The sequence below is a fragment of the Colobus angolensis genome, unplaced genomic scaffold, assembly GCF_000951035.1.
Source record: "Colobus angolensis palliatus isolate OR3802 unplaced genomic scaffold, Cang.pa_1.0 Scaffold79, whole genome shotgun sequence".
Lineage (NCBI taxonomy): Eukaryota > Metazoa > Chordata > Mammalia > Primates > Cercopithecidae > Colobus > Colobus angolensis.
Genome location: NW_012121709.1, coordinates 90,624 through 103,033, shown reverse-complemented (window position 1 = coordinate 103,033; position 12,410 = coordinate 90,624). Strand labels below are relative to the sequence as shown.

Genomic DNA, 12,410 nt, shown 5'->3' with positions numbered 1-12,410 from the left:
GTTTCACCATGTTGGCCAGGATGACCTCCATCTCTTGACCTTGTGATCCACCCACCTTGGCCTCCCAAAGTGCTGGAATTACAGGCGTGAGCCACTGTGCCCGACCTGATTTTTGTATTTTTAGTAGAGATGGGGTTTCACCATGTTACTCAGACTGGTCTCAAACTCCTAACCTCATGTGATCTGTCCACCTTGCCTCCTAAAATGCTGGGATTATAGGCGTGAGCCACCGAGCCCGGCCCATGGTACTTGTTACACTGTATTGTAGCAAGGATGACAGTGAAGTCCTTGTCGTCAGGTAACTTGTTATTTGAGCCCCTAGATTCATGAGGCTGCATAGGGCAGCAAGTCATTTTTACGTGAAAACATTAATGAACTGCTCACGTAGTAATTTGATCTCCACACAGATAGCCTTTCTTACTTATGTCTAGCATCTGTTCTCACCAATAATGACTATGGCTTTGCTAGTCTCTTATATTAATATTTTGAGCAAGATTATGTGGCCATATGATAATAGTAACAACTGACAGTTGATTAGCAGGCATGTGAAAGTACTTTACACAAATTAAACAATTTTAGTTTAGTTTAGTTTAGTTTAGTTTTTTGAGATGGAGTCTCACTCTGTCGCCTGGGCTGGAGTGCAATGATGCAGTCTTGGGTCACTGCAACCTCCGCCTCCCAGGTTCAAGCGATTCTCCTGCCTCAGCCTCCTGACTAGCTGGGATGACAGGCGCGCACCACCACACTTGGCTAATTTTTGTATTTTTAGTAGAGACAGGGTTTCACCATGTTGGACAGGTTGGTCTTGGACTCCTGACCTCGTGATCCGTCTGCCTCGGCCTCCCAAAGTGCTGGTATTACATGCATGAGCCACTGCGCCCGGCCAGTTTAAACATTTTAATAATATAGTTACTATCACAGTTTTATAGATGAGAGAAGTGGAGGGCAGAGAGAAAAAAGGTAAATTGTCCAAAATCCTGCATTGCAGACAAATACATGGGAATCATTTGCAAAATGAAATTGTAGATCTTGTAAAGATGCAGGGCTTCTTAAAGTCAGTGAAAGGGATGATGAAGTACTCCAGTCACAGTCATAATCATTGTTCAAGGTGCACCTGGCAGAACTTAGAAATCAATAGAAAGTTGATTAGGGCATTTAAAGAGATTCATTTGAATTCAAAAGGATTGAGTGCTTCAGGAAGTTGATGTTCTCAAATACTTTTTTCTGAAAGGCTTTTTTTTTTGAGACAGGGTTTCACACTGTTATCCAGGCTGGAGTGCAGTGGCACCATAGTAGCGTTCTGTAGCCTCAACCTCCTGGGCTCAAGGGATCCTCCCACTTCAGTCTCCTGGGTAACTGGGAATATAGGCACATGCCACCATGCCTGACTAGTTTTTGTATTATTTATTTATTTAGTTAATTTTAAATGTTTTTAAATTTATTTTTTATTTATTATTAAATTTTATTTTTATTTTGAGATGGAGTCTTACTCCATCACCCAGGCTGGAGTGCTGTGGTGTGATCTCGGCTCACTGCAACCTGTGTCTCCTGGGTTCCATCAGTTCTCCTGCCTCAGCCTCCTGAGTAGTTGGAATTATCCACCACGCCCGGCTAATTTTTGTATTTTTAGTAGAGAAGAGGTTTTACCATGTTGGCCAGGCTGGTCTCGAATTCCTGACCTGAGGTGATCTGCTTCCCTGCCCTCCGAGAGTCCTGGGATTACAGGTGTGAGGCACTGCGCCCAGCCAGTTTTTGTGTTTTTTGTAGAGATGGGGTTTTGCCATGTTTCCCAGGCTGGTTTGAAACTCCTGGGCTCAAGCCATCTCCCTGCCTTGTCCTCCCAAACTGCTGGGATTACAGGCATGAGCTATTGTGCCTGGCCTATCTTTCTTTTCTTTTGGAAAACAGCATATAGAATATTAACTTAAAATCTTACTGTATGGTGCTTTCATTTTTGCTGTTGTTACTGACTGTAAAAGTAGCTTGTTCAAATTTTGGAAAGCAGTTTACTTAAAATCTCACTTTTTTGGACCTCAAAAGCACTCTATCACTTTTGCATTTTTTTCTTTTTTTTCCTTTTCTTTTCTTGAGACAAAGTTGCACTCTGCTGCCAAGGTTGGAGTGCGGCGGCATGATCACAGCTCATTGCAGCCTCAATCTCCTAGGGTGAAGCAATCCTCCCAACCTCAGCCTCCTGAGTAGCTGGAACCGTAGGCAGTGTGCACCACCATATCTGGCTAATTTTTTCAAAAATGTTTTTAGTAGAGACGAGGTCTAGCTATGTTGTTCAGGCTGATCTCAAACTTGTGGGCTCAAGTGATCCTCCCATCTCAGCTTCCCAAAGTGCTGGTAATATAGGCATGAGCCACCATGTCCAGCTAAAATTTTTTTTGTGTTTTTCTTCTCTCTCTCTTTGTGCGTATTTTAAGAGTTGAGATCAACTCTTTGCTGAACATTCTTGCACAAACATTTTCCTTTGTAATTAAAAAGTCTTCATTACTGTCAAGTAGTTATATGATGTTTCCATGTGCGGAAGTTACCATAATTTACCTAATCAGCCTCCCATCATTATATCACTAGATAGTATGATAACTATTTTTATATATAAAGCTTTATCTGTATTTCATAGTATTTTCTTTAGATGGATCCTAAAGAATAAGTTACTTAATCTTGAAGCCTACAGATACATGTACCTTTTGAAGTTCCATAGACCAAAAAAAAAAAATTTGAGTTTGATTATTAATGAGTAAATATTTTCAAACATCCTATTTGCCATTCTGTTAGTAGAGTTACATATGGAAGAAAAATGATGTCTATAGAGAACATCTGTCTGGGGTTTCATAAAGGAAATCCTGCAGGGGCAAGATGCTGAGCTCCAGTTTTCCTTCAAAGTCCATCTCTTCCCAGAATCTGAGATTCTGTAACTTCCCCCCATAAGACCTGGCCACTTAAAATCTGCATCATTTTTGCCGCAGGCATGTTTAAGAATAGACTTGACTATTGAGGGACTCTCTATTTAGGCGAAATTCTCTATTTTGGTTATAGATGTATATCTAAAATTTGTTCTCTGTCATTTAACTTCATTTATAGAGTGGGGGTGATGATGTCAATAGGTTTTGTTTTTTGTTTTTGGGAAGCTTTCATTTGCTGTCAAGATCAGTGGGTAATGTTGTATTTTGGTTCTAGGTGACGAGACTGCTGTGTGGCAGGCCCTGACTTTGCTGGAAGAGGGATTAACCCATAGCCCTTCCAATGCTCAGTTCAAATTGCTGCTTGTTCGAATCTACTGTATGCTGGGTGCATTTGAACCAGTGGTGGATCTTTACTCCAGCCTTGATGCTAAGCATATCCAGCATGATACCATTGGGTTGGTAGTATATACTCTGAATAATGAGCAGCCAGCTACACCAGTGTGGGGTATACAGGACTTTAAGTTAGATTTTAAAGTTGATCCTGACATTAAGCCTTTTTGATTAAATAATAATCTGTTATGATTCATTGCAAAGCAGAAAGATTTTTATATCTCCCAGCATTTTGTAGTAATTTGAAAATTTGCACAATTTAGAAATGTAGGAGAGTTTTCCTCAGAGATAGCAAATATATATATATATACACACACACACACACTTTGAACCCTTATTCTTAGCACACATTATTTTGAAGTGTTCATTTCCACTTTGCAGTTGAAGTTGACACATATACTTTATTGACCTCAACAAAGTTTGAATTTGTATTTTGGATTTGTATTTAGACTACTCTTTATTATTATGCTATTATCACTTAATGGCATTTTCTCTGTTGTCTATGGTGCTGTTTTAGGAAGACAGCATTATGTTCTCTTAGAACTTTTATGTACCATTAATCATCAGAGTGTAAGAAAGCCTAGTATAGAACTTTAGGTCTCCCACAAAACTGAGTTAGCTTTTTGCTTTTTTTTAAATTTTAACTTGTGAATTAGATCATTTCTGTGGGAGTATGTTTTAGTGTTTTCTTATGCCTAGCTATTTTTTTGCCAAGTAATTTGAAGTGTAATATTTGTTACTTGAGGTAGGTAAGTAAGTATAACATGTCTTTTTTTTTTCCTCCTTTCCTTCTCATCTAGTTATCTTTTGACCCGATATGCTGAATCTCTAGGTCAGTATGCTGCTGCGTCCCAATCCTGTAACTTCGCACTCAGGTTTTTTCACTCCAACCAGAAAGATGTAAGTGAAAAACTATTTTTTAACGTGATCTTGCCTGTTGACTGTACACTGTTGAGGAGCGCGTCACCTCATGTCACAAGTACACATGTTAAGGTGCACTACGCTGAACTAGCAAGTGCCCTTAGACCACAGCTTACTGCCCAAGGCTGGTAGGGAGAGGTAGAGAGTTATTTGTGTTTGTTAGAATGGGTATGTTTGATAGACTCTTTGGAAAGTTGCATTTAAAACTGATATTTACTAAATGGGAAGTGTTATTCATCTTAGACCTGTCTTTTGATCTCTAAGAGACTTTTCCAAGGGTAAAAGAAACAGCCCATAAGCATTCATAGCCTGGGATGCCATTTAACATTCTGCAGTAGCAGCTGCTCTCTGTTACTTTTATTTAACTCTGAAATGTATGTCCATTATGCTGTTTGCCAACAGTGAATGTACTTGTATTTTCTTAGAAAATTAAAAGGCATTCCAAGAAACTTAGGTGAATAATATGTTTTTTAAAGTAGAAAGAAATAAAATAGAGCTTCTCTGTGCCATAATGAAAGGATGGGATTTGCACCATATTTTTCACTGCAAGCAGACTTGGGCTCTACTTGTTGGTTAAGCAGAAGTTTTTGTAGGAAAACCATATGGTCTGTACTCAGTCGACCAATTGTGAAAGACTGCCCAACAATGAATGTGGAGAAAAGGAATGTCTCCAGGGTGGTCACTGCCTACTTGGTTTTCACAGACTTCTAAGCCTCATCGCTTGAAGTTGGCTGTGCCAGCTATCTGCCCATAGCCTTCCATTCTCATGGTCTACCAGCAATTAAGGAACTAGCAAGGAAGCTAGTTTCTGGGGTTCTTCTTGGCAAACACTCATGAGGATTTTTTTTAAACCCTTTCGTTTTAGTATAACAGGTTGACTAATCTATCTTCCATCTAATTCTTTAAGGGTGTATTGTATTAAATAGAAGCGTTTCTGAACACGGGATATAGGTTTGTTCTCAGTTTATGATAATTACGTTCTGACAAGTTTCAGGGAATGGCGTAGAGGGCTGGAGTAGCAAAAGGACAGCTCTGAGCAGGTGGAAAGCAGCCTCTTGTGCTTAGATAATGAGCTGTGTACCATCAGTTGGTTCTTAGTCCTGTATCCCCTCCCCAAAGTGGTCCCCCTACCCCACTCCCAGTGATTGGTATCTCCGTTCAGACCTCATTTTGTGGCATGCCTCTGATAAGGGAGAGAAGAAAATGAGTATTAGTGTCTGAGCATGTTGCTCAGAAGGTGTGCTGGCCTGGCTTACTGGTCAGAAGGTCATCTCTAGGATGTTGGGTTTCTAAAATCTAGCATGGATGAACTATAAATCTATGAATTTTCATTGTGTGTTCAAGTATCTGTACTTGACCTCCTGTTTTCAAGAAGTTTCATTAAAAAAAAAAAATAGAAAGGATTGGTTTCCTCATCTCATTTATGCCCTCATTTCTGTATTTATAAGAGAGATTAAAGAAACATTTGATTTACTGAAGATTCCTTTTCAAAGGTTTGTTTCTCAAATAGCTTTGAGGTAGTGGGAGCAAATAAGGGATTAATTCCAGCCCGGTGGCTTTTCCTCTAGCTTTCAATCATCCAGCATTCTAGAAGAACTGTATTACTTATGAAGATGTGGTCAATAAAGACACATTACTTTATATACATCAGACTTAGGCTTTAATTTTTTTTTTTCCCCACAAATATTGTGTCTGAAGAGTTTTTTTGAAAGAAAACTCCAAAAATAAAATTACAGAAGTATTGTAATATAGGCAAAGAAGACCCCTGGGATCAATTTGAGGGGATGTGTCATCCTCAGTGTTTTTTTTTGTATCTTTGTTTGATGTTTTGCTGATGGTTGTGTGTGTGGCAAAAGTGACTAATTCATCTGAATGTATGTGACGTTGAACCTGATAAAATCATAGCATTTTATTGATCAGAGACTAGGACACTTCAAATATATTTTGATTACTGCTAAGAAGATGGAGCTTATTTAATCTGCTGAAAGGAGAAAATCTTGAGGAGTCCTAGAGGCAAAAGAAAAATATGGTACAGGCTGGGCACAGTGGCTCACGCCTGTAATCCAAGCACTGGGACGCTGAGGCAGGTGAATCACCTGAGGTCAGGAGTTCAAGACCAGCCTGGCCAACGTGGTGAAACCCCGTCTCTACTAAAAATACAAAAATTAGCCGGGCATAGTGGCAGGTGCCTGTAATCCCAGCTACTCGGCAGGCTGAGGCAGGAGAATTGCTTGATCTGGGAGGTGGAGGTTGCAGTGAGCTGATACTGTACCATTATACTCCAGCCTGGGTGACCAAAGAGAGACTCTGCCCCCCCCCACCAAAAAAGAAAAATACGGTACAGCTAGGAACATGTAGCTTAACCTTAATGTTGAGTGCCAGATAGAGACTGTGGTGTGAGCTGTTTCCTGAAGAAATCTAAGGCTAAGAGAGATTATGATTGTAGTGTCTTACTGTGTGTGTTCAACTTTGTGCTTAGAGTATTAGAAATATCTCTCTTCAAATCCAGAGTTCTGTACTCTGCATCTTCTATTCTTGGTAGTTTTTGGGATCCCCGGATGCTTTTTCCTTGGGTGACTGATACATTTCAATTCCCACCTAGCTCTTTGACAGGACACTTTTACCTAAATGGAAAATCTAGTGTTCTACTTAGTAACATTTTGTGCTATGGGATTGAAAGTTGTATTTGGAAGGTCTGCACAGGGATTTTCTTTCTGGAAAGGTTATTTTCTGTTGTCATCTTACTTTGGAATCGATTTTTTAAAAAATACGAGAATGAGCACTAGATTTTCATATCTTAAAAGTCACTTATGTGTTTTTACTTCTTTAAAATTTCACTTTAAAATCTCTGTTTTACACAAAAATTAGCTGGGTGTGTTGGCAAGTGCCTGTAATTCCAGTTACTTGGGAGGCTGACTCAGGAGACTTGCTTGAATCTGGGAGGTGGAGGTCGCAGTGAGCTGAGATCATGCTACTGCACTCCAGCTGTCACTCTTGGGTGACAGAGTGAGACTCTGTCTCAAAAAAAAAAAAAAGTAAATAAAATCAAATCTCTATTTTAAGTATTCACAAAGATCATTATTCAGGGGTTTTATGTCCATATATTTCACTAATTTTTACAGTGACCAGGGTTCATTTCAGGAATCCATTCGGGATCTAAATAGCCTCATTGGTGCGTAAATTAGTAGAAATAGGTACGGACAACATACTTTGATATTCAAAAGTCTTTAAAGTGCCTGTGGCTTTCAGTTTTGCCTGCAGTTCCAGTGCGGGGTTGTTTCTTCACATAGTACTACTTCCATAGCCTTGGTCCTACTGGTTGCATCCCAGGCCCTTGTCTAGCTCTGCAGTGGTACTTTACTGCAGTGTTACAGAAGGACTATCTAAAAAAGATAAGCCAGAGAACTGTGACTACCTTCTTAGTTTGTTAAAGACTATACTCTCTTTGTTACCCCTTATTTTTCTCTTTGAAAAGCCATTGCCTTTTTTTTTTTTTTTTTTTAAATAAAGTGGTGTTCCACGGACCACTTAGAAATTAAAACTGCCTCTATAGACACTTGGTAAGGCTGGGTTGCCTCCTTAAATCGTAGCATACTTTGGAACTATAATTATAACTTTGATTGGAATTACTAAAGTCATATTTTCTTTTTGATGAATTGCTGAATCATGTGTTCCTAACCAGCTGTTTTTTTTTTCCCTGCCCCAGCTGTAAGTTCCTATTACAAGAGCTGATAGTAAACCTTGCTGTGTTTTCTAAGCCAAGGGGCCATAGGATAGGCACATGTGTTTAGAGTATCCTGGCCTCCTCTTGATAGGGTGTATCACTGTCCTTTAATCAAGCTAGAAGGTATACTCGAGCTTTTTCAGGTAGTCCTTCTTGAAACCTGCAGGATCACAAGTAATCTTTTTAATTTTCTTGTGTCCGTCCGTCTTTAATTTCTCCAGATACTGCAGGCAAACAGCTCGCCGAGGTGTCCCATGGGGGTTTAAAAGCCGCATCGAATGCAGTTGAATTAGCGCCCGTGGCGCAATCCCGCGGCCTGAAATGAACCCTGCAAGGCTGTATATCAGAGGGTATGTTGTTGACTATTGGCCTATTTTCCTACTGGGCAAATTATTCAGACGTAATGGAGATGGGGGCAGAGCTGATTAACTGAGGCTGTGTAAAAAGACTGTTTTTTCTAGAAAGGATCTTTTTTGGGGGTAGACATCAGCTTTGAACATAATAGTTTCCTTGGTCCAAAGGGGTAATCTCCTATCTTCTGATCCTGATGGCATAGACCCACACCCATGAAATGTTCTTTCCTGAGATTTTCTTCTATTGTGCCAGAATTTCTGCTTAGAATTCTTTATCTTGCCTCTGTTCTGTAATGTTTAATCTCTGTATATGTATTAAGCTACAATTAAAGCACACGTGGTGAATGTTCCCTTCACATACTTGTTTAAGGAAATTTCCAGCAGAGGTCTTATGTAATGTAGATGGACAAGAAACTTGGTTCTTGAAGTCTTTGTCCTCAGAATACATTATGACATGAATTTTTATAGGTATTTTGTTTGGTGTCTTCTATCCTGATGTAATGCTCATATGCCCTGTGTTTCTAATACAGTATTCAGAGATAAGCAAAACCAAGGAGTAGCCTGTCTTTTTCTGAAGGAGAGTGGTTTTTATTTGGGCTGGGGGGGACAGGTGTTTCTATTATTCTTGTGCTTTTGGAACCTTTGTATGAAACACAGTTTATCTTAGATGCAGAAAAACATGGGGTAACATCCCTTCCAGAATGGCACTAACCAAATTTTTGACTGATGCAGCAAAACAAAAGCTCAGTTCCTATTGAATTGAAAGACATGATTGCCAAGAGAAGGCTTATGTGATGATGGCAGAAGCTAGTTATTACAATTAGTAGTATTAGTAAAGGAGATATTTGTCTAAAGTATAAGAAGGAAGAAAAACAACATTTTAAAAAGCTAATATTCTACTTGGTGACCAAGACCTTTAAAGATTAGATTTAAAACTTAATTTTAGTTTGAGTGTTTTGTTTTGACTGGCAAGGTGTGCTTACATTGCCTGACTTGTGAACTATTTATACCAAGGTGATATCTTTCCTTCTCAGACCTCAGAATATATTATTCAAGCTTACAAATATGGTGCATTTGAGAAGATCCCAGAGTTTATCGCTTTTAGGAACAGGCTGAATAATTCTCTTCATTTTGCACAAGTCCGTACTGAACGGATGCTGTTAGACCTTCTACTTGAAGCAAATATGTAAGTATTGCATGAGAGCTCTAAAGGAGCTAAGGGATTAGATCAGTTGTTAAGAGCCATTAATGAGCTCATGGGTGTTATTAGCAGGCTTAAGGTAAAATACAGGGAAAAAAAGGGAGAGAGACAGTGGGGAAGCAGAACTTAGTACACGTCACGGGAAATGATAGAATACTGCCAGCAACATCTTGGGACCATTACAGAAGCCATTTAGGTCATGGTCATCAACCCCTGGTCCCTACTGTGCTTACAAAGGTTCCTCCTTCCCTACAAATCAAGAAATTTCAGAAATTAATGCTGATCCCCTTTGTTTTGTGTGGGCTTCCAGAAGCCTTTTTCTTGCCATGTAGCAAGCCAGTTTGATCTGTGCTTGGTTCTGTTTCACCTTATATGAGCCCTTCCTTCCTCTTTCCCTTCCTGTCTAGTAAAACAGGAAGTCCTGATTAATAATATTTTCTGGCTATTTTACTATTAAAATAATACATGAATTTTTTTTTTTTGTATCACAGATCAACCAGTTTAGCAGAAAGTATAAAGTCAATGAACCTTAGGCCAGAAGAAGATGACATTCCATGGGAAGATTTGCGAGACAACAGAGACTTAAATGTTTTTTTCAGCTGGGATCCAAAAGACAGGTAACTGGAATTTAACCCCAAGCAATTTTTAAAGTTTTTTTTCTTTCTTTCTTTTTTTTTTTTAAAGAGACCAAAATCATAGCTCACTGCAGCTTTGAACTCCTGGGTGAAGCAATTTATTTTTAAAGAATTAGGATGGGCCAGGCGTGGTGGCTCAGGCCTTTAATCACGGCACTTTGGGAGGCCGAGGCGGGTGGATCACTTGAGGTCTGGAGTTCGAGACCAGCCTGGCCAACATGGTGAAACCCTGTCTCTACTAAAAATACAAAAATTAGTTGGACATGGTTGCATGTGCCTGTAATCCCAGCTATTCAGGAGGCTGAGGCAGGAGAATTGCTTGAACCCAGGGAGCGGAGGTTGCAGTGAGCCAAGGTCGCACCATTGCACTCCAGCCTGGGCAACAAGAGCAAAACTCCATCTCAAAAAAAAAAAAAAAAAAGGTGAATCTAAAGTTAAAAAAAACAAACTCCACTTTACACAAATATAAAATAATGTGTTTGTTGTAGTGATCAGAAAATATAGGGAAGCCAAATGAAGAAAGTGTAGCTCACCCCTATGCTGGGACTGCCGGTTAATCTAAAAGTTAGATCTACTTCACAGCATATATGAGAATTCCAGACGGATTAAAGACTATGTGCTAAATTTTAGATTCCTTAGAAATTACAGAAGAAAATATAGAAAATATTTTTAAATAGGCGAGGAAAGCCTTTCTTAGCATTATACCAAATCTGGAAACATAAAGAATTTAACTTCTGTAAATAGAAATAATAAATTTGTTAAGTTCTAAAAGTTTGTAGTAAATTTCTTCATATAAATATCCTTCATATATAGAGAGAACTCTTAATAGTCAATAAGAAAACAAGAAATTGGGCTAAGGGCTTAACAAGAAGTTCAAAGAAACACATCTTACAGCAATAAAGATTTTGTTTCTAGCAAAAAAAGATGAATACTTGTGGTCAGCAAGGCTGTGTGGAAAATACTTATTATGCATTTACACAGGGATAAATTTTATACAATCTTCCTATAGGGAATTATAGTGATCTGTACCAAGATTTAAAATGCCACACACCATTTAATTTGGCAGATCTGCTTGTAGGAAAATGGAACCTACAGAAATAAATGCAGAAACATGCTAAGATGTATATATGAGGTAGTTCTGAAAATTCTGTGATTTGTGGGTTGCCAAGGCCACATTCAGTGATTTAGAATTTTTGAGTCCCAGAAGGACTCACAGGGCTGAGCATATAGTTGCACTCAATGGCTAAGGCTTATTATAGTGAAAGGACACATGACAGAATCTGGAAGGGAAAAAGGGACAGGCAGAGTCTGGAGAAGTCAGACTTCCAGTGTTTTCTTCCTCCTCTGAGGGGAAACACTGTGTGTGCTCCTTTCTCTAGCAGGGAAAAATGCAGTAACACAGGTGGAATGTTCCTGCCCAGGGAAACCCAGTAGAGACTTGGTGCTTAAGGTTTCATTGTTATGTAGGTACACTCTGTCTATCCTGAGTGGAAAGAAAGCAGGTATTCACCATACCTGCTTTATATAAACACCATACTGTTTATATAAACAACATGGTTTATATAAACAGTCTAGGCACAGCGAGCCACTCTTATTTTAGGGAACAGTTGGAGTGCAGAGTTCCCAGACATCAGCCAAGGGCCAACCTTGCAAGTAGGCCCTTCTAATGATAATAGCTGCAGGCCTGCTATGTTAACTATTTTCTGCACACACTGTCATAAAAAGATGAAGTTTGCAAAATAGTGTAAATATTCTAACCAGTTTGTTTAAAATTAAGTTGTATACATACTATTTTTAGTTACTTTTTTTTTTAGATGGAGACTGTTGCATACTGTAACCAATATGTTTAAAATTATTAAGTTGTATAAGTATTATTTTTAGTTGCTTTTTATTTTTGAGACCTAGTCTCTCTCTGTTGCCCAAGCTAGAATGCAGTGGCGTGATCTCGGCTCACTGCAACCCCCACCTCCTGGGTTCAAGCGATTCTCCTGCCTCAGCCTCCCAGGTAGCTGGGATTACCGGTCCCCACCACCACGCCTGGCTAATTTTTGTGTTTTTAGTAGAGACGGAGTTTTGCAATGTTGACCAGGCTGTTCTCAAACTCCTGACCTCAGGCAGTCCCCCGATCTGGGCCTCCCAAAGTGCTGAAATTACAGGTGTGAGCTATCTCACGCAGCCCCTATTTTTTTTTTTTTTTTTTTTTGAGACGGAGTCTTGCTCTGTCGCCTGGGCTGGAGTGCAGTGGCCGGATCTCAGCTCACTGCAAGCTCCACC

The 12,410-nt window shown here is 39.4% G+C and overlaps 1 protein-coding gene across 1 annotated transcript in view; it reads left to right on the top strand.

Moving 5' to 3' along the window:
• NAA25 (N(alpha)-acetyltransferase 25, NatB auxiliary subunit) overlaps positions 1–12,410 on the top strand; it is a 92,400-nt gene that overhangs the window by 63,682 nt on the left and 16,308 nt on the right. The window contains exons 13-16 of the mRNA XM_011928727.1: positions 3,187–3,367; positions 4,103–4,202; positions 9,335–9,486; positions 9,993–10,118. Of these exons, the coding sequence (XP_011784117.1) occupies positions 3,187–3,367; positions 4,103–4,202; positions 9,335–9,486; positions 9,993–10,118 (559 nt within the window). The remainder of the gene's footprint in view (positions 1–3,186; positions 3,368–4,102; positions 4,203–9,334; positions 9,487–9,992; positions 10,119–12,410) is intronic.